Source organism: Mustela nigripes, chromosome 16 (assembly GCF_022355385.1).
Source record: "Mustela nigripes isolate SB6536 chromosome 16, MUSNIG.SB6536, whole genome shotgun sequence".
Taxonomy (NCBI): domain Eukaryota; kingdom Metazoa; phylum Chordata; class Mammalia; order Carnivora; family Mustelidae; genus Mustela; species Mustela nigripes.
In genome coordinates this window covers 55,860,290-55,881,693 of record NC_081572.1, presented here as the reverse complement: position 1 = coordinate 55,881,693, position 21,404 = coordinate 55,860,290, and the positions used below count along the sequence as shown (strand labels likewise).

The window sequence follows — 21,404 nt, the reverse complement described above, 5'->3', positions numbered from 1 at the left end:
AGTCAGACCCTCCCCCCACCCCCATTTAACCCCAGCCTCTGCAAGCAACAGCTGCGGGGACCCGGGAGTAAAACATCCTTACGTCATCGGTTTGCTGCTCTAGCTTGGCATTTATTTTGATGAGACCGTTGACTTTATCTTCCTCCACCTGGAGATCGTCTAGTGTTTGTTGATGGGCTTCCTGCAGGGACTTCTTCTCCTTGGTCAGTTTGGAGATGTTTTCCTCAAGGGCTGTCATTTCTTCGGAAAGATTCTTTACCTGGGAGAACAGCCACACCCATGGACTGCTCAGACAACTCAATCAGAAGCTACAGATTTTTATTTTCCCCTTTCCTTTTTTGGCTACCACATCCGTACCTCCCTGGGAGGTGGTCACTGTGTGGGTTACATTATCCTGAAACTGGCAGCCCCCCAGCCCTTTGCTTCTTGGCTGGCTGGCTGCAGAGCCAGATAGCATCATTCCTTCAGACACGAGTTTATGTCCCACAACGGAGGGCTCTGAAATGCACATAGGAGGCTTTGGAAGGTCACCCCATTAGTTTCTCTCTATCATTATATATCCACAGGACTCTGTTTCCCAGGTTGGGGGTTTAGAAAAAGGTGGGAAGAGTAAGGAAAGATACAACATGCTACGCAAGACTGGTCCAGAATGGGAACCTGTGCCCTCAGGAAGCCGGGGCGGGGGGTGCCACACAGAAAGCTTTAAGGCATTAAATTGAACTTTGCTCTACATACGCCTCTCTTCCAGATCAGAGGTTCTTACACTCCCACCCCACAGGCTGAATCTGGCTGGGGACGTGTTTTCTGTGTAGCTTTTGCATAAATTATCAATATTGAAAAAGGCAGTGTAATGTCACACAAAATCTGGACTCCCGGCTGCTCCTGGAAAATCTAAAGCGTTGGAGGTTCGCATGTTCGCATGCAGAACTCGATGCCAGCACCCTGGGATCATGACCTGAGCTGAAGGCAGACGCTTAAGGACTGACTGAGCCCCCTAGTGCCCCCATGCTGAGCTTTCCATGAAAACCCTCCGAGGTGAAGAGGGTCATATCCCCATGTCACGAGGTAGACACAGGGACGGCAAGACTTGTGTGGAGGGGGCTGGTTCAGTGTTGCTGCCTTGGACGGAGCAGGGGCTCAATTCCTGGCAAGTCTCCACGCCTCTCTAATGTCCCTTTCCACACTTCCCGGGTGTGGATCCCACACTCACTCCGGGTCACCTCACACCAGGTCAACCCGATCCCTTGCTCTAACTCATTAGCAACCATTATTATGTGACTCAAGGGCTGTGATTTTCATGCATTTCTGCAAAGTGTGAGGATCCTTCATGTGACCGAGTATTTCCAGTGCTTTCCCGAAGGCTGCGTCAGTCTATAAGCTGCCAGCAACACATGAGGGTCCCCGTTTGCCCATGTCCCTCGCAGGGCGAGGGGTGGCCCAGCTTCCTGCCCCCTTCACCACCTGCATCCTTCATCATCTGCCTGGCCCCTGGGGGCATTCTTTTGCTCTTCCTGAGCCAAGTGCAAACAAAAATGAATAGGACGCCACTCTCGTTGAGGATCCCTTGCTTTGTGCAGGATGGGCTGTGGGCTGGAAGTTTGGGGTCCAACCAGCCAGGCAGGAGGAGGGTTGAGAAGAGCCTGCGGGGTAGAGAGACCAAGGCGGAGAAGGACGGGACTTGGTGGGACCTCACTGCCCGCCTGCGGGCTCCTGCCTCCAACTTCAGGAAATGTCTGCTCCTAAGAGGAAGTAAGGCTGGTTCCAGAAGCTGGGGGAGTGGGGGACTCCCTGGTTTGCCCACCTTGTTCTCAGTGGCGTGCTTCTCCTTTTCCACTTTTGTCAGGGTCAGCTCAAGGTCGTCGATGTCCCTTTTGAGAGACGAGCATTTATCCTCCAGGTTCCTCTTTTTCGCCACGAGGTCGGAGTTCACCTCCTCTTCCTCCTCCAGTCTCTCGTTCAGCTCCTTGACTTTGGCTTCCAGTTGGATCTTGCTTTTGATGAGCCCCTCACAGCGCTCCTCCGCATCGATCAGGTTTTCCATTTCCTGGAAGAACCAGAGGGTTGTGTTTCGGTCAGACTCTCAGCAAACCCTACGCGGGATGTGCTCTGCCCTCCAGAAGCCCACTCTCTGTACCTGAGGTGATGAATGGGTCACACGCACACTCATATACACACACACACACACACACATCCACACACGCATGTGCACATACACTCATGTACACACGCCCACACACTTGTGCACACACGTGTACAGGTACAGACATGTGTACACAAACACACACATGCACACATGTGCATATTCACACACGCACACACATCACTTGTATATTATCCGTATACCTTTTTTTTTAACCACCAAGGACATCCACTTAATAGAAATTCACCTGAAATAATCCCAAACAATGGAGTCCATACAGTTCACGAAGCTTCTGCCCATTGGCCCCAATTCGGCCAGCCTGCTGTTTCACTTCCTCTCACCACCCGTCGAAAAATGACTCCTCTGCCCAATGTTACCACAAGCTAACTAGTATTTTCAAAACATTACCACCTTTTAACTTCCAATGGAAAACGTGGTGTCTCCCCGGGGAATCCTGCCTCCTCGAGCCACAAAACAGGAAGTTCAAAATAGGAAGAAAGGGATTAAGTTCATAGATGTCCCGGAAGGCTCTGTAAGGAGTCTCTCTAGATGAGCTGATTCTACTCTATTTTTTTTTTTTTTAAGATTTTATTTATTTATTTGACAGAGAGATAGGCAGAGAGGCAGGCAGAGAGGGGGAAGCAGGCTCCCCGCTGAGCAGAGAGCCTGATGGGGGCTCGATCCCAGGACTCTGGGACCATGACCTGAGCTGAAGGCAGAGGCTTTAATCCACTCAGCCACCCAGGCGCCCCGAGCTGATTCTACTCTTAAACCCAATCGGGCTACATCTTCTTGTACAGGAGTGCTGTAAAAACTGGACCCCCACTTTGAGATTATGGATAAGAATAAGCATCAGTGTTAATTGAATGTGTACTACGTGCTCAGCATTTTACCCGCATGGGCCCATCTGATTCTCTCGACACTCTCTGTGTGCTGTTACTGGGCCCATTTTACAGATGAGAAAATGGAGGTGCAGAGAGGCTAAGTAACTTGCCGGGGGCCACACAGCTATCAAGTGGAGGGTCTAGGATAGAAACCCAGCTATCTGGTTCCAAACTTATCCCCTTGCCCACTCGCCTTGGAAAAGTGCTCCGAGTGACCGCACTGTCCTGACCGGGTAAGTGAAAAGGGGAGGAGAAAATGCTTTGTATGCATGGCCATTTGGGGGTTTATTAAAAAAAAGCAAATGATAAACACTTTAATTTGTGAATTGATACAATGATGCTGCCAGAGTGTGACATGCTGGAAGCAGCTGCCTTTCCCCTATTTCCTTGATTAAAAACTGCAAAGCATTTTTAGTATAATCATATTACCGATATTCCCGAAACTTTTATATATGTATGTATAAAATGGTCCCTCCTTTGAATTGTTTTAGTGATTTACTTTAATGCTTAATTACATGATTTTTTTTTAAAGACCCGGGGCATGCCTGACAGGTTTTAATCATGAGGACAGACCCAGTCCCCTCATACCCACAACAAAATAGGTCTCACTCCTCTGTGGAATTCAGAAATGAGGGTGCGCAGAAATTCGATTTGCAGACAGGCTCCTAAGAACCTCCGCGACGGCGAGGCCGGGCCCTCGCCCTCCTGCAATGCTCCGCACGCCCACGAGGTGGCACCACTGGCCCTTACATCCACGCACCTGTTGGGGCGCCTCCGTGTTGCTCCTGGTTTCTATTCTCACCCGGCAGGTACTTACAGACTGGACCTGCAGCTGGAGGTCATTTTTTTCCTGCAGCAGGGACACCATCTTCTCCTCCAGTTCCTTCCGGCGAGCCTCCGACCTGGCCAGCTCCTCCTTGGCCCTCTCGAAGTCTTCCTTCATGGTGGCCATCTCTCGCTCGGCCTCCGCGCTCTTGAGGAGCGGCTTGATCTTGAAGAACAGGTTCATCCAGGGCCAGTGCTTGACGTTCATGAAGGCGCGGATGTTGTACTGGATGCAGAAGATGGAGTCCCTGCACGCCCCATCGGACCGTGTTAATGAGCCCCAGCAAGGACTCCTGTCTGCCCCTCCTGCCCTGGGGCCCAGGCCCTTGGCCCTTCCCCGCTGCAGGGGCAGCCCAGCTCTGCGGCTCCATGGGCCCTAGGGCTCGCTCTGCAGATGAGGGACAGAGGCAGCAGGTTGGGAGGTGACAGAGGGCACGGGACCATTTATGGACCCTGCCCCCCAATCAGACTCCCACCCCCAGCACAGTGCTGGAACGCTGTCCCTAAGATCCCGATCACCCATGCTGGGAGCCTCTTCCTACTTGCCTGAGTCTGTCTCCCGCATTTTATTTACGTATTTGACACAGAGGGAGAGCGAGAGAGCACGAGCAGGCGCGGTGGCAGGGGGAGAGGCAGACTCCCCCTGAGCAGAAAGCCTACACGGGACTGAATCTCAGGACCCTGGGATCACGACCGGAGCTGAAGGCGGACGCCAACCGACTGAGCCTCCCAGGCACCCGTCTCCCACATTTGAACAGCTGACTCTCCCCGTTTTGAAAGAACCCCTGGCCTGGGTTTCATGATTCCTGTCTCATGGTGCGCTCTGCCTCGTGGGCTCCCTCTTCCTCCGTCTCCCTGACACTTGCTCTCCTAGAATTCGCCTTTTTTCCTGATTTCGACGGTCGCCAATGTCCTGGAGACAGCTGCCTTATCTCCTGCTCTGTATTCTCCAGAGCTCACGTGTGCCTCAGAACTTGCTTCCCTTTCCCATAAACCGGCTCCTGCCCAGGGCCCTTCTCCCCGTTTCTGTGCCGGCTTCCATTCACCTCAACCAGCTAGATGCCCACAAGCTGATCTTGACTAATCCATGATGGTGGCCCATGTGGCAATGCCAATGTCAGAGCCATATAGGCATCGAGGAATTGGGGAGAAGGGGCCTCCCCCCACCCCCCCGCAATTCCCCTCTCCCTGAAATTCCTGCATGTTACCAGCCATGAGGGTTGCTGGTGAATTACTGAAGGAGTAAGACTCTTCAGTGTCCCTGGACTCCTATGTCCTAGTTCAGGCCCTTGTCATCTACAAACCCGGTCCTCTCACTGCTCCCCGTAGGCACCTGCCATGGCTTCCCAGCGGACTCCTGGCTCTGGCCTCATGAACGAGGAAGAAAGGAACTTGTGTTGGGTACCTCCCCTGAGCTCCTGGAGGGCAGGGTGTCTCTCTGTATGCCCAGCACCATGCAGGGTCCCCACGCACGGACAGGCTGCTCGGCAGGTGCTGGGGTAAATGAACGAGCAAGGACATCGATGCCCCAAGACTAAAACCAGGAAGCAACCAGCAGCGGTGAAGTAGGGAGGGCAGGGTAAGGTGGGGCGAGGGTCCACCTCACCTCCTCTCCATCATCTTCTTGAACTCCACCCGCATCAGGTATCCCCGGCAGACGGCCTGTGTGCGTGTCATCAGGGTCACAAGCTTCTCGTCCCTCATCTCCTCCAGGAGTCCGAGAAGCCCAGCTTTGAAAAACACCTGCGTCAGAGGAGAGACGAGCCCGGCCATGTTCCCAGCTGCCCTGCAGCCCGGGGTCCTCCTGGGAGCCGGTTTCCGCCCAGCCCAGCCCTCAGCCTTCAGAGCCAGGGCCTGGAACGGGCCGTCCACTGGGCCCCACAGTCGCCTCTCCTGAGCTTGTTCCATAGGACATTCCCAGCCCCTCCAACCCCCATGGCCCGATTCAGACAGAGCTCCCACATAGGAGGCAGGACGAGCCCAGAAAGTACCCTCCGAGCTCCACTGCGCCCAGATTGGGAGAAACTCGCAGACGGCTCCTCAGGGCCACCTACCCATGGCCCACTCCAGCTGACATGCCAAGGAAGCAAGGACCCTTCGGAGGGCTGCGAGCCCCAGTCTGATCCTTTCCAGGAGGCAGAGCTCTGCGGTCAGGCCAGGATTTGAAGCTGGCCTTTGTCCCTCACTGTCCTGGTGACCTTGAGCACGTGAGCACCCTCACTGTCCTTGTGACCTTGAGCACTCCATGAGGTCAGGACTAGCCTTATGTCCCTCAGGTTAAGGGGAGGACTGAATGCCGGGTGCACAGAGGGCGAGTCACTGGGCCAGATCTCCGTGTGCTCAATAAATGGTGGGCATTTCTATCTGTTATTATCATTCCCTCCAAGTTCTCACTGTTCTGGAATCCTTGCTGTGTTCTCTCTCCTTGGCTTTCTCGTCCCACATAAAAGTGCCTTTGCTCTGCTCTCTTAGGACCCCAGAACTTTCTATTGCTTTCTTCCAGTGCTGGGGCAGGGGTTGGGTCTGGCTTCCAATTAAGCCTCTAGAAACTTAAAAACCAACACGGGGATAGGATTCTCGGTCCCCAGACTCAGGCTCCTTCTGCGTGGGCTCCTGCGCAATGGGGCAGTCAGGTTGGCCACCAGCTGACAAGCAGCCCCGGGGCCACGGTGATGCAGGGTGGAGGGGGGAAGTGTCCCAGCTCCGCATGTTCTCACCTTGGTGTGCCCAAACCTATACTGTTCCCGGTCCACGTCGATGGAGCTCAGAAGCTTCTCAGAAGCATTTTTGCTGTCAATAAATTGTCCTTCGGGGATGGCACTGGCATTGAGGATCCGGTACCTGCAGGGCAGTGGGGGGTGGGGAGCGTGGTTGGTCAGTCACCTGCTAGCAGCTGGGTGTTGCAGAGCCGGGGGGGAGGGGTGTCTCAGGGGAGAAGGGGGTCTGGCCCACAGAGCTGGGAGGGTGATCCCTCCATGCAATTTCCTGAGGGCTGCACTCTGCTCCTTTCTGCCCCCGGGGCCTCACCCCTGCTGGGCCCAACCCATTCTGGGATGACCCATGGCCAGAAAGACCATAATCTCCCTGAGGACACGTGGACTCTTGAATGCCACCAGGGTTTAAGGGGCAAGAGTCTGCTAGCAGTTGGCCGAGCACACAGGAAGCTGAGAAAACACCTTACCCTCCCTCCAATCTGGCTTCGGAAGCCAGGTCAGGCCTAACAGGCCTAACTTGGGCCCCTCTGCATTGGCTTGGCAGTGCTAGCTTGGAAGGTGGTTTCCATCGAGGACAACATTTTCTGAATGGACTCAATCTCCAAGAAAGGCCCCATAGCTAAGACAAGGCCTGCCTTATACCTAAGATCAGGCCTTCTAGAATCTTCTTCTGCTCCAGCCTTAGGAGGACATGGACTATTGTACAGCTAGTCTGGGAGAAGGGATACACAGCTGGAGTTTTGTTTTCAGAGGAAGCAGTTATCTGCATAAAAGAACCTTGAAATCATCTGTGACACGCAGACCTGTGGTCCCGCTACTCCTGGAGGGTCCTTGCCCCTCCTCTACTCCAGACAAGGCCTGGAGTTGTGGGGCACAGATGGCAGCTGGGAAGAGAAAGCTGGTCTAGAGCAGCGGGACTCAACTGGGGACAACTGAGCCCCCCCCCCCCACCTGCACTTTTCCCCCCTGCCCAGGGGACATCTGACAATGTCTGGTGACATTTAAAAAAAATATTTAATTAATTTATTTGGCAGAGAGAGAGAGAGATCACAAGTAGGCAGAGAGAGAGAGGAGGAAGCAGGCTCCCTGCTTAGCAGAGAGCCCGATGTGAGGCTTGACCCTGGGATCATGACCTGAGCTGAAGGCAGAGGCTTTAACCCACTGAGCCACCCAGGTATCCCTGTCTGGTGACATTTTTGATTGTTCCAGTGTGGATGGGGTGTGGTTAGCTCCTGACACTATAGGTAGAGACTGGGGATCCTGCTAAAATCCTACAACACACATGACAATCTCCCTAAGGAAGGATTATCTAGTCTAGAAGGTGACAATCTCTGCTTTGAAGGCCCAGTTGAGGTGGAGGGTTGGGGCTGAGGCTAGGACCAGTTTGGGCTGGCCTGGCCCTCACTTTGGGCATAGCTCATCTCCCCCAGCTCGAAAGAAAGCCCATGGAAACCCTGGGAAGCTGTGAACTCACCCACCACTCAGCCCAAGGAGCCCTCAGAAGGAAAGAAACATGGGGATGCCTGAGTGGCTCAGTGGGTTGAGCATCTGGCTTCAGCTCAGGTCATCATCTTGGGGTTCCAGGATCGAGCCCCGTGTGGGGCTCCCTGCTCAGCGGGAGAGTATGCTTCTCCCTCTCCCTCTGCTACTCCCCCTTCTCATACTCTCTTTCCCTCTCAAATAAATAAATAAAATCTTAAAAAGAGAGAGAGAGAGATGCAAAGCCAGGTGACCTACCTCTGTTTGAAGTCTGCATAGAGGATCCGGCTGGGGAACCCTTTCCTGCAAATCCGGATGCCCTCGAGGACCCCGTTGCAGCGTAGCTGGTGCATGACCAAGTAGTGGTCCATCACGCCTGGGGAGGGAAGTAGTTGCCCATCACTCCCCCACGTATGTCAGGGGCTTTTTCTTTGTCTTTGACAGTCTGGCCACCGTGAGACACGCCAACACACCCAGACTTGAGCGGAAAGGGTTAACGCCACCTCTAGGAATGACGGGATGGACATAGTCTCACAGTAGGAGATACTCTCAGTCCCTGAGGACATGCAAGCATCCCATTCCTATGGGTCAAAAATCAAAATATGGATCTTCACCCTGTTGATGACCCTTGAGTCCAGCTAGGCTAGAATGAGTATGGATTGCCCTCTGACTTCCCATTAGATAACATGCTGTGCCCTTCTCTACTCAAGGTCAAGGCTGTAGCGTCTGCAGGCAGTGCCTTTAGTGGGAGCAGAGAAACAGAGCCAAGGACAGCTGTGCTTCAGAGGATGCAAGGGTTGAACGCGGTGGTGGTGGGGGGTTCCTCTGCTGAGCGCTGAGCATGAGGTCTGGGAAGGAAGAGGGGACACCAACATTGGGAGGAAGAAGAGGACCCATAGAGACAAGCCCTTATCGGGGACGCTCTTGGGTCACACACAAACGAGGACTGAGAAAATCCTGTACTGGGGCTGTGTGCGTGGTTAGGAGCCTTCTTACGGCTGCATAATGGCTTTCCTGGTGCATTCCCTAGGTTGCTGGGGAGAGGGAGGCTGAAGCTGTCTCTGACAGCTTCTGGAAACTTCTAGAAGGCTCACAAGTTTCCTCGGTGTCTGGGAGGAGAGGTGACTACTCACACCATTTTCAAGGCTCTGCTGCTGGACTGTGCCGTCGGGTATAGTACTTTCTGGCCACATGTGGTTATTAAAATTTAAATTCATTAAGATGAAAAGTTCATATTCTTAGCCGCACCAGGTGTACCATGTACCCAGCGACTGCTGTCCTGAACGGCTCGGACGTGGAACATTTCCATCATTCCTGAAGGTTCTACAGGCCTGTGATTCAGTCTCAAGGGAGGAGTAGTTAAGACAGGGGCGAGACATCAGACACTCAGAGGATGTCTCGTGGGAGCGAACCTGATGGATTACCAAGTTCAGCTCCCGGGATTTCTCGGATGAGAATTTTGAGGGGGTTCCGATGCCAGCTGTGGTATTTGCTAGCTGTGTGCTCCCATTTCCTGGAGAGGTGAGGGCCCTGCCTGGTAGTCTCAGAGCTCAGACTGGGCTCCCTCCTTCCCCGGGGCCCCTGCTGTCACTGCAGGCTCAGAACTGAGTTGACTTCTCTCAGGGTGTCCCTCCCAACCCAGGCGGAGACAGTGTCTGGAAGGCCCATCAAGAACGGTCCTCTCTGCCCTCTGACTCACTTGCAAAACTTCTAAAAACTCCCCCGAGCTACTGCCTTGCCTTCCCTTTCTCAAGTTATCCCTCATTCAGCACCTCCAGCGAACTCTTTCCCCCTGCCAGCTCAGCTTTGCGGGCAGTTGTGTGAATTGCGTGTCTTAAAATGCAAAAAACTGCAAAAATTGCAAATGCAAAAATTGCATTTTTATGATGTTTGGCACCTTGGGGACTTGCGGACCCTGAGAGACTTCCCCCGACCCCGGCCACCAAGAGCCAGTTCCTAGGATGGCAGACTGCTCCCCCGGGAGCACACATTTCACTTCCAACAAGCTAAGACCCAAAGCCACGGTCCCCCAACCATTGCCTCATCGGGCTGCCAGGCTCAGGCCGGGCACGAGACAACCACGGCAGCCCCCACAGCCTGGGGCCCGCTGAGATGATTCAAACTCGCCCCTCCTGACCTGCTCAGCCTGCTGGCCCATTCCTCCCCACGTTGTCCCCTCGCTCCCCTTGTGCGAGCGACCACCATCCACCATTGCCCAGAGCGTGCCGGCGGTTTGGTTCAGCCCCAGCTCCGGGCGCCCTGGGGCAGGCACTTCAATCTCCTCTGCCTGTACGCTCTCTTCTAGAAAAGGAAGAAGCCCCACTACGCCCTTTCCAAAGCCTCGCCCATACTCCTATACTACAGTCAGTCTATTCTCGGAAAGGAGAAAGAAAACGGAGTGGGGCCAGGACGGAGGAGAAGCAAAATGGAGAGGAAGGGATGGTGATGTCACAGTTTTCCTTCCAAGAGAAAAAGGCAGGCGGTGCATTGCCCAAACCCCTGGGGGCCCCTAGAGGCACAGGGTTCCCCAGCGAGGGGCCGTCCATCCCTGTCACCTGACACCTGCAGGGAAGTGCTTCTTGGACCCCACCTTTGATTTGTGCTGACACGGGCTCAAAAACAGTAACGGAAATCCGCTTTTGTGACAAGACAGCTGCACACAAGCCAACAATTTCATCTGAGGCACAGCAACCAGAGAAACAGCTCCGTTCCAACCCTGGCAGAGAAGTGAGCTGTGCTGGGTGCACTGGGAGGGCTGCAGCCTGCAAAGGCAATGTGGGTCCTAACAGCGCGTTTTTGGCTGGTTTTTGCCTTCGACCTGGACTTCCACGGAAGAGTAGCCGTGGTTGTTTGGAGAATTAAAGTGCCTGGTTTTCAATAATAATAATAATAATAATAATAAATATAATAGGTATTAATGATGTACTTATACTGTAATGATATAAGCAATTATTAACATAGTAATAAATTAATATTTGTTATTAATAAACATGACAAATAAAAAAGAAATAAGACAAATAATTAAAATAAAATACTATAATAAAAATAAAATATAAATATAATAAAATAAATATGAATAAAAATGAAAGGAAATAAAAAATTAATTTTATTTAATTAACAAGTAAACTCGTTTCCCACGATGTCATCATTTCTCATACGCGTTATCATATATAACATTATTATCATAATTCTTCTTCTTGTCATTATACTAATAACAACTGTTGGGATTATCACTGACAGCCAGACACACTGAGTGTCCACCAGGCACGCAGCCCTGCTCGAAGTGCTTGACACACACTCATTCAAGCGATCCTCACGACAACCCCATCTGGCAGGTTGAGTGAATCAATATTTACAGAGTTTACACACACTCATTAAATAAATAAATGAATAGCTAAGTAAGAGAATGCATGCACGAAATGTCACTTTAATCCTCGTTTTATAGCCCAGAAAGCTGAAGTATGCAGCTAAGGGTCCCGTAGACAGTAACAGGTGGAGAGTAATTGCATACCGACTACGCTCGGGAAACAGGTGTTTTAATTGCAGACGACTCAGATGCAGTGGTGTTCTTTGGGGGAAAGGAGTCACAGAGCTCTTGGAAAACCCCAGGAAAGTCACGGATCTGATATGCCTCTCTACATACTTGACTATGAGGGATATGGACTTCAGAGTAAGGGTGCCGGATAAAACACAGGATGCCAAGGTGAACTTGAATTTCAGATACAGGAAATCATTGTTCAGTGTAAGTATATCCCAGTCACTGCATGGGTCATACCTACACGAAGACATGTTTCACTGTTTATCTGAAATTCAAACTTAACGGAGCATCTGTATTCGTATTTGCTAAGTCTGGCCGTGTCACTTCACAGATGATGTTGAGAGGAGGTAAACCCCACAACCCTCGGCTCCGGGAAACCTGCACAAAAGCACGCAGAAGTTTGCATGCATTTTGGGGAGCCCCGTTCTGATGGATTCTCACTCACCGGGAGTCTTGGTCTCGTTGGGAATCAGGCATCGCACAAAGTGAGGGTGAGTGCTTCTTAAGTTGGTCATCAGTTTGTTCAGATTTTCCTGGGATGCAAATCAGAACGAGCACATTAACGTCAGCAAATGCGGTTTCATGGAGCACAGGAACAACCAAATGCAGAAGTTGCCGAAACACAAACCCTGAACACCGCCGACACGGTCTGGAAAGAGGAGCCTTTCTTCTTCCCGCCCTTCTTGCTTCCCCCGGAGTCACCTGGAGACAGACACGGAGGGTGGGTCAGATTCAACCCTGAGCCCTCCCCCTGCTCCCCAGGGTTACTGAGATATCATTGACATAGAAATAACATTGCATGTCTTTCATGTTTGACACATGTCTATATTTTGAAATAGTCACATTGTTGTCCATACCTGGTTAGGATTACTTTCCTTGTGATGAGAACTTTTAAGATCTACTCTCTTGGCAACTTTTAAATATGCAACTGCCGTACATTACATCCCAGAACTTACTTATCTTATAATTGGAAGTTGGTATCTTTTGACACTTTCATCCAATTCCCCCACCCCTTGCTTCCGGCAACCACAAAGTCTGACCTCTGTTTCCATGAGAGATAGGGTTTTTTTTAAGATTCCGCATATAAGTGAGATGGTACAGGATTTGTCTTTCTCTGTCTGGCTCATTTCCCATAGCATCATGTTTTCAAGGTCTATCCATGTTGTCACAAACCCAAGATTTTTTCTCTCTCTCTCTCTCTTTCTTTTTTTAATGGCTGAAAAGTACACCATGTTTTCTTTATCCATTCATCTGTTGATGGACACTTAGGTTGTTTCCATGTCTTGGCTATTGTAAATAATGCTCCAATGAACGTGGGGGTGTAAATAATCTCTTAAGGATAGTGATTTTGCTTCCTTCAGATATGGATTGCTAGATCATGTGGTAATTTTGTTTTTAATTGTTTGAGGACCCTCCATATTGTTTTCCACAGTTGGCTGCACCAACTTACATTCCCACCAATAGTGCACTAGGATTCTTTTTTTTTTTTAGGGGTGGCCACACCCTTCAAACCCCGAAATGGGATTTTTGGTTTTCTTTTGATGTCACGGAACTGAAGAGTTTTTGTTCTCTTTTGTTTTTTAAGATTTATTTATTTATTTGAGAGAGAGATCTGGGGAAGGGACAAAGGGAGAAGAAGAGAGAATCCCAAGGACACTCTGCACTGATCACAAAGTCTGACATGAGGCTCGACCCCAGGACCCCAAGGTCATGACCTGCGCACAAACCCACTGACGCTTAACCCACTGCTCCACCCAGGTCACCGCTTCTAGTTTGTTTTTAAAATAATCTAGTTATAGGACAAATGATACATTATCTATATTTTTACACTGAGAACATTAATTTTTTAAATTGATGTATTTAAGACAGTCCATCATCTTAAAACTGTTCTTTGGTGATTATTTTTAAAAAATACAATGTGAATAAACCTAGCAAGTGATACTGGCTTGTGCAACCATTTTGGAAAACAGTCTGGAGGTCCCTGGAGAAAGTGGATACAGAGTTACCGTAAGACTGAGCAGTTCTAGGCCTGTGGATATGTACAGGAGAATTGACCCATGGGTATATACAAGAGAATTGACACCATAAGCCAGCTCAGAAACTTGTATACAACTGTTCATAGCAGCACCATCATCAATAGCCAGATATCCATCAGCTCCCCAGGGGATAGACAAAATGTGTGTTTCCCGTGCCCTGGAATATTACACATCTATAAAAGAAGTGTGTCCCAACAAATCCAGGGAACATTCTGCTACACAAAAGAAGCCAGGTGCACAGTGGTTCCATTTACCTGAAATGACCAGAGTCGGCCAGCCAGCCACCCCATGTCAATCTTTAAAAGCTTTTTAAAAACGTGATACTGGCCCTTTTGTCCCCTGGGAGTCCAGGGACTTCCTCTTAAGGGAGAGGAAGCGTAAGAGAAAGAAAATTGGGTAATTGGAAACAGACAAATCCAGCTCTGTCTGACGATCACAACGGAATACTCGAATACTCGTTCTTCAAGGAGCAGCTCTGGGTCATAAGTAATGACACAGAGCTTTGCACACAGTGGGGGTGGGGTGGGGAATTTCACCTGTTTCTGCACCAGCATAGTTGGAAAAAAGGAAGGACAGCAGCTTTAGGGAAGACTTCTGGTACAGCCCGACCACGGTCTCGTTCAGGGGGTCCTTGTTCTTGTCCAGCCAGCCGGCAATGTTGTAGTCCACGGTGCCAGCATAGTGGACTAGAGAGAAGTGGGCCTCGGCCTTGCCTTTGGCAGGCTTGGGCTTCTGGAAGTTGTTGGACTTCCCCAGGTGCTGGTCATAGAGCTTGTTCTTGAAGGACGTATCTGTGGCCTTGGGGAACATGCACTCCTCTTCCAGGATGGAGAAGATGCCCATGGGCTGAAAGAAGGATCAGACCATGACTCAGCAGTTAATAGTGCGTCTCAATGACTGCATTGTCTGCAGGAGTCAAATACAACCTTTCTGGTGTTACCACTCGCTTAGGAGCACCGTGGGGCGCGGAGCTAGGCACGGAGTAAGCGCTTAATGGATGCTTGTTGACAAAAGAACATGGAAAGAACCTGTATGCATACAAATGTAGCTCACTTTTAGCAACAGGTTACCACCACTGCACCCTCCAAAAAAGGAAAGTTACATACATAGACATAAAATGATATGAGTGATATTGAAACAATCATGTATGGATTTCTCAGCAGCCACCTTAGGAAGACAAACTCATTCCAATATCACCAGTGCTCCAAACGGTATGGGAATTTCTTTCTTTCTTTTCTTTCTTTTTTTTTTTTTTAAGATTTAATTAATTAATTTATTTGAGAGAGAGTGAGAAAGAGCAAGAGCACTAGCAGGGGGAGCAGCAGGCAGAGGGAGAAGCAGACTCCCTGCTGAGCAGGGAGCCCAACGTGGGGCTCGATCCCAGGACCCTGAGATCATGACCTGAGCCGAAGGCAGAGGCTTAACCAACTGAGCCACCCAGGCACCCCCTCCTTGGCTGTTTTTATAGTAACATTATGCCAGAACTCTACAGCTCCATTGTCTGAACTCCTAGGGTCTTTGGACAAGTTACAAAGGTATGAATGGCCACTGTTCCTCCCGGGCTCCTGTTCCCATTCCTGGGAGAACTGAGCCCTTGGATCTTAACCAACCATGTATCTGTTTAGGTGTCTGCATTATGCATGCATTCCAAACACTTGTCTGTGCAAGGAGACTCAGCTCTCCGGAGGCTGGAAGAGTAGTGCAAGGATCACCATTCTACCGGCAGGGTAGAGTGAGAGCAAAGGGATGACGGTCTCAGCCAAGGAGGGACAGTCCCTGGGGAGCAGACTCTATTCCTCTACCTTCTCGATGAGCTCGATGCAGGCAGCCAGGTCCATCCCGAAGTCGATGAACTCCCACTCGATGCCCTCCTTCTTGTACTCCTCCTGCTCCAGCACGAACATGTGGTGGTTGAAGAACTGTTGCAGCTTCTCGTTGGTGAAGTTGATGCACAGCTGCTCCAGGCTGTTGAACTGGGTGTTGCAAAGAGCAAGAGTTGGAGTGAGTCTGGAAAATCCAGTGGGGACTCTGCAAAAGATACAAAATGGAAGGGCCTTACAAAGGCCATTTATTCAAACAACTCACATCAAAGATCTCAAAGCCTGCGATGTCCAAGACCCCGATGAAGTACTGCCTGGGCTGCTTGGTGTCCAGCTGCTGGTTGATGCGGGTGACCATCCACAGGAACATCTTCTCGTAGACGGCCTTGGCCAGAGCGCCCACCGAGTTGGTCACCTTGAAGAAAGAGCACCCACTCAACCCTCAAGGTTGAAGCATGAAGCCAATGAGGTCTTCAAGGTCAAAAGCGGTTAGAGATTGGCAATTTCGTATCGTCCAGCATGATATTAAATATCCCTCAAAGCACTTGCCAGCTTAGGACGTTCCCCTCCCTCTGAGAACTATCCCATTTACAAAAATAGTCTTCTATCAGCCGTGGTATTAACACATGACTTTAGAACTTGGCTGCATGTAACTGAACCGGAGGTGGACTACTGATCCAAGTTGGGTTGCACAGAGGGTTTTTCCTGAGAATTTGGAATTGGGATCAAAGACACTGGTCTCAGTCTCCATGGGAGGCTGAACTATGGAGATGTGAACTTGGAAGCTATGTGGTGACCGTGGAGAGAGCTTGTCTGCCTAGTGAGGACACAGAAGAGAAGGAGAGCAATGACTGTCCATGGAGCCGCAGGGAAGGAGCTGCAGAGGGGCAGTCTGGCTCCAGAGGATCCTTCATTTTCTGGTGCCTAACAACACTCTTCCATGTGCATTCCTTAAGCTACCCCTGGGACCTAAGAACGAAATTCCTCTTAATGCTGAAGGCAGTTGTGCCTAGATTTTGGACACCTGCAGCTTAAGGAACGTTGGGATGGTGGTTAAAATAGCAGAATAACTGAGTCAGCTGAACTCACGGCAACTCCATTACCTGCTGGACGTTCTGCCCTTTGGTGACATACTCGTTGCCAACCTTCACCCTCGGACAACACAGGCCTTTCAGCATTTCTGCCGCGTTCAGACCCATCAGGTAGCCAGCTTTGTCAGCCACTGAAGGAAGAGGGCAATGTGAACACACGAAGACGGCAGGGGCTGATGTGGCCAATCAGACCCTGGGGCCTCCCAGAAATGTTTGCTATAATCCTTTTTGGTGTTCTTCCGTTCGCCTATGTGCACCAGGACTGGGGTTGTCTGAGAAAGTTTCAATCTCATAGTCTAGGGGCACAGGTTTTCTAGAACTTTAGTTTGCCTTCTAGATGCAATCTTGAAGGTTGATCTTGACATATTGATATTTACATTTCTTTTTTTTTTCTTTTTTTTTTTTGGGAGAGAGAGAGAGAGAGAGCAGGGGAGGGGTGCATGGAGAGGGAGAGAGAGAATTCTAAGCAGGGTCCACTGTCAGCACAGAGCCTGACGTGCAGCTCGATGTTCCAACCCTGAGATCACGACCTGAGCTGAAATTAAGAATTGGACGCTTAGCCAATGGAGCCACCCAGGTGCCCCTAAATTTCATTTTTAAGAAGATACAGTTACACAGTTATATTGGAGTCTGCTAATTAAAAAAAAATGGCGTAGGAGTAATGGAGGCACCATTTTAATGGTTCACAATATATGTTAAGCAGCTTCCTAAATTCCTGCAAGATGCCACGCTTACAGCTGAGAGAGAGCTACAGAACTTTGACCCAGTCTTCAGATGTTGGGAGAAGGTCAAAAGCAGTTGATAATTGGCAATTTCATATAGTTCATTGGGAGTGTGGTTGACTTTGGGTCAGATCTGGCTGCCTGCACTGAGCTCATCAAGAAGGTAGAGAAATATTGCTCCTCTTGGTTGGGACCATTACTTTATTGCTGGCTGGGGAACTGAGCCAGTAAAAATCCAGGACTGTATTAGTCAAGTGTTTAATAAGAGGCCATGTGTATGCTTTCCTCTTTGCTTAAACTATCCCTTTTCCCTGCTCTGCCCTTGTAGGTGGATGGGATTCTTCTAGTCATTTACACTTGAAGGCTTTGGGTGATTACATCCTTCCTCCTCATCCCTGACCTGCCTGTGCTCAGACAGGCAGGAAATTCTGCTCGCTTCCCCTTTAAAATAGCTGGCATCTCCCACAGGGTCCCACACTTTTGGGAAGCCTGACTGCTCACCGATTAATTCCCATGAACTTCCCCTGCTAAGTGGACAGTTCATGGCTTCTGGCTCCTACCACGTACATTCTAAACCATATGTCCTGGCATTCAAGGTCTTCTCCAACTGATACCAAAATAACTACTTTTTAATCCCCATCTCTTATACATCCTTTCTGTAGCCAAAGAGGACCCCACTGCTGTTCAGTCCCCTCACATTTCTTCCCCCTCCCCCTTGATCATCATGTGTCCTCTGTTTAGACTGCCTTCTCCCCCACAACACCTTTGAGAATCCTAGCCATCCTTCAAAGTCCATGTTGGTGCCTTCTTCCTCCAGGAAGCCTTCCCTGATTACCCCAGTCAGAAGGGTCTCTTGCTCTAAACAGAGTTTCTCCGCTGCCCCTTATCTTGCACCACTCCACAAGCAGAATTCCAAGATGGCCCTGAGGATTGCCCCCCCCCCCCCCCCCGTGTACATTCTTTGCATAATCCCCTCCCCTTGTGTCAAGGGTGGCACTGGTGAATATGGATGGGCTATTCATTACTCCTGTGATGAGGTCCTTAGTCAGTCCACTTGGAATTAATAAAAGGAGATTATCCCGGGGAAACATAGCCTAGACAGGTGAGCCTTTATGGGCAGTGATAAAGTCCCATATGTTTTCCTGGTCTTTCTTTCAAGGCTATTGTTTCCACCTATCATGGGGGGTGGTGTTCAAGACACACTGTGGTGATGTTACAATTGGTAGAATTATTGGAGATGAACCAGCCTGTCCCTTATAGACTTTGGAACAGTGTGAGAGATGACGCGGATGAACAGGGCGCATGGTGGGTGTGTCCTGATGCCAGGAATCCCTCCCCCTGCCCCCTGCTCTGTTCCCAGGACCAGGCAAAGGGGGATGGGGAGACCATCCAGGTGAGGGTCATGGGGTAGGGCATGGGGAGATCCGTATACCAGTCCTGGGTTCAGGGTCAGGTTCAGAGTGGAACTGAAGGCCACGGGAAGAGGAAGCTCCTTCACCTGGCCCAGGTGCTTAGGACCGCATTCTGCTTATGTGCACAGAGAGAAAGGGAAGTTCACAGAACCATATCCTCTCCTCAATGTCTACCTTAAGGTAACAGGTGACTGTGATGGTGAGAGGTAATGAGATGATTATTCATTCACAAGAATGATAACTTTGGTTTGTCAAGGATCCACTACTATAGGAATCCTTGACAGAGGGAGTGGACTTCCCCAGGGCAAGTACAATGAGCTTTGGACACCCCACATCCCATTTGAGCGACTTCCAATGAGCACCTCTCGGGAGGAGCCCAGAGCTCACCTCACAGGACCCCAGCCACCCATGAACACAGTGTCAGACGCTAGTCTCTGGGTGAGACACAGTTACCTTCGGTGCCGTCTGGCTCGGCCTGCTCCTCCCGCTGCTTCTGCTTGAACTTCATGTTCCCGTAATGCATCACGGCCCCCGTGAGCTTGTAGATCCCCACTTTTTCCTCTGAGCTGAAACCCAGGATGTCAATGGCGTTCTAGGAGTTAGAAAAAGGACAGTCATCCCAGGGACTCTGTTGTCCTTGGGAAAGACCTCACCCTTTGTGTACAGCCCGTGAGACAGCATTTGCCCAAAGAAGTGGGTGACGGGGCAGTTTGTTAACTTAGGGGTTAAAAGCCATTTCTTTAACATGTTTGTGTGGGAGGGTGGAGATTATGGGAAGAAAACGTGAATACTCCGTTTTCTTCCATCCAACCAGAACTGATTTAAATCCTTTACATAGATTTGGGGCTGTTTTCTGGATGAGGCCACCGGGAACCATCATGCGATACCAGGAGAAGGAATTCTCATGGAGCGTGTCTGAGAGATAGTGTCTAACACCTTGAGAGTCTGGCATTACAACCCAGGAATTCCGGTGTTGTTCAGAACTGAGACAATACGGCGCCCCAACCCATTAGAACTGGAAGAGAAGGTCATCGAAGAGAACGCCATCATTTTTCAAATAAGAAAGGGGCAAACTTCTGCAGGGGGGCTGTGCCAGGCGAGGGGTGAGGCACCATCCATAGGTCGTCTCACTGTGTCGCTGTGAGAACCTCAGAGGTATGCAGATCTTTCCAAAGTCCCAGGTGAGACCAGACGTTCTAACAGGCTAAGCGACCTGCCCAATTCGCCCAGGTAGCAGGTGATAAAGGTCTGTCTGGAGTAAGCGCTCGGTCACTTCAGAGTCTATAGGTGGTTGCTGACTTGGTTTTATAGCCACTCGGCCCGTCTTCTACCACAAAGATTTCAACTAGAAAATCCTTCTCTGGGGTACAGGTATTGATTATGTAACAGGACTTGCAGCTTAAGCAATGCTCACTCAAGGAGGGACTGACATGCATGGAACGTGTCTGGGGAGGTGACAGGTCGGGGTCAGCAGGACGGTATTAGACAATGAGGCACTGTTGGGGGTGGTGCCCCCTTTAGGAGAAGAGGGGTCCAGGCTGAGAGCCAACCTGGGTGAGGAGACATTCTGAGCCTCAGTGGCCTCCTTGACCCCATATCCCACCCCATCCCATCTGATGCATATTTGTGTCATAGGAAGAGGCCGCTGTAGGTTAAAAGGAAAGACCTTTCACTCCACTTTGGAAGGAACCAGGTGAAGATGTTACTTTCTGGGGAGCCTGCTGGGGCAGGCAGACCCTCGGAGGGAGCACTCCCCCTTGTACTCGGCCATAAACCATCACCCAGGAGAAGCTCCTCGGGAGATTAATGGCTCAGAGATGGTGTCTATTAGGTAAAAAAAAAAAAAAAAAAAAAGGCGGGCAGATCTTCAAATGTTCTGTCTTTGACAAAGTGTCTTGAAGCAAATTGTGGGTTTTCCTTCTAAGACTCAGCTTCCATCTTTGTATATGTGCTGCCGAAGCGAGCACATCAGCTTCCATCTTTGTAAAATGGGGGCATTTTACAAGAGGTTTTTTTGGGGGGGGGCGGGGCTTAAACGAGATAAAGCACTCATCTCAGGTGCACTTAGTTACTGTTATTATTCTAGTTATCAATGTTGGAAATACTTCCCAGAGCTAATGGTAGGAGGCCTGACAGGTGCGCCGAGGACGTGTGGGAGCTGAGCATGAGCCTGAGGGGGACAGGTAGCACGAGGCATGGAGCTTCTCCTCCTGCAGACTGGGTTGTTTTTTTCCTGTTTTACACTTTGCTATATTTTTAAAAATTTCTTAAAAGAACCGTGCAGATGGTTTTGTACCTTGAGAAGTTCCAACAAAACCTTTAAAAAAACCTTATACGTGCAAAACCCAACTCTAACACGCTACAGAATGGAACTGGAAGCCTATTTTGGAGAACTTCCTGTCCCCCCCATGGCATCTCCTGGGGTGGAGGTGAGCGGAGAGGGGTCCCATCCGGACTAATTCCCTGGACATCTTGAACTCTGAGAGCTCAGGTCTGATCACTGAACATCCCTGAGTCCCAGTTTCTGACGAGACCGCCAGGGTGCCTCTCAGTTTACAAACTCAGTAATTTGTGCTGAAAGGAAGAAGGAAGTGTGTGCTTACATCAGTCGCTAGAAGCTCTTCACTGTCGTCGATGCTGGCCACGGTGACCTCTCCTTGGCTCACGAAGGGGAAGTCGAAGGGATTGGTTGAAATGAGGAGCAAGTCTGCGAAACATGAAGGTCCCCTTGGCGTCTCACGCA

General features: G+C 50.2%; 1 protein-coding gene across 3 annotated transcripts in view; it reads right to left on the bottom strand.

Annotated features, from left to right (window-relative positions):
- The window catches only part of LOC132004202 (myosin-13), a 98,886-nt gene that overhangs the window by 17,280 nt on the left and 60,202 nt on the right, over positions 1 to 21,404 (bottom strand). The window contains exons 10-23 of one of the 3 annotated variants that reach the window (XM_059380391.1): positions 19,115 to 19,253; positions 16,540 to 16,658; positions 15,702 to 15,851; positions 15,419 to 15,589; positions 14,153 to 14,462; positions 13,826 to 13,831; positions 12,209 to 12,282; positions 12,026 to 12,113; positions 8,301 to 8,418; positions 6,567 to 6,690; positions 5,456 to 5,592; positions 3,842 to 4,097; positions 1,802 to 2,044; positions 83 to 259 (exon numbers count right to left, since the gene is read on the bottom strand). In XM_059380391.1, coding sequence (XP_059236374.1) covers positions 83 to 259; positions 1,802 to 2,044; positions 3,842 to 4,097; positions 5,456 to 5,592; positions 6,567 to 6,690; positions 8,301 to 8,418; positions 12,026 to 12,113; positions 12,209 to 12,282; positions 13,826 to 13,831; positions 14,153 to 14,462; positions 15,419 to 15,589; positions 15,702 to 15,851; positions 16,540 to 16,658; positions 19,115 to 19,253 — 2,112 coding nt within the window. Of the gene's footprint in view, positions 1 to 82; positions 260 to 1,801; positions 2,045 to 3,841; positions 4,098 to 5,455; positions 5,593 to 6,566; positions 6,691 to 8,300; positions 8,419 to 12,025; positions 12,114 to 12,208; positions 12,283 to 13,825; positions 13,832 to 14,152; positions 14,463 to 15,418; positions 15,590 to 15,701; positions 15,852 to 16,539; positions 16,659 to 19,114; positions 19,254 to 21,264; positions 21,369 to 21,404 lie in introns of all 3 variants that reach the window. The other 2 variants (XM_059380390.1, XM_059380389.1) reach the window with 2 other exon arrangements.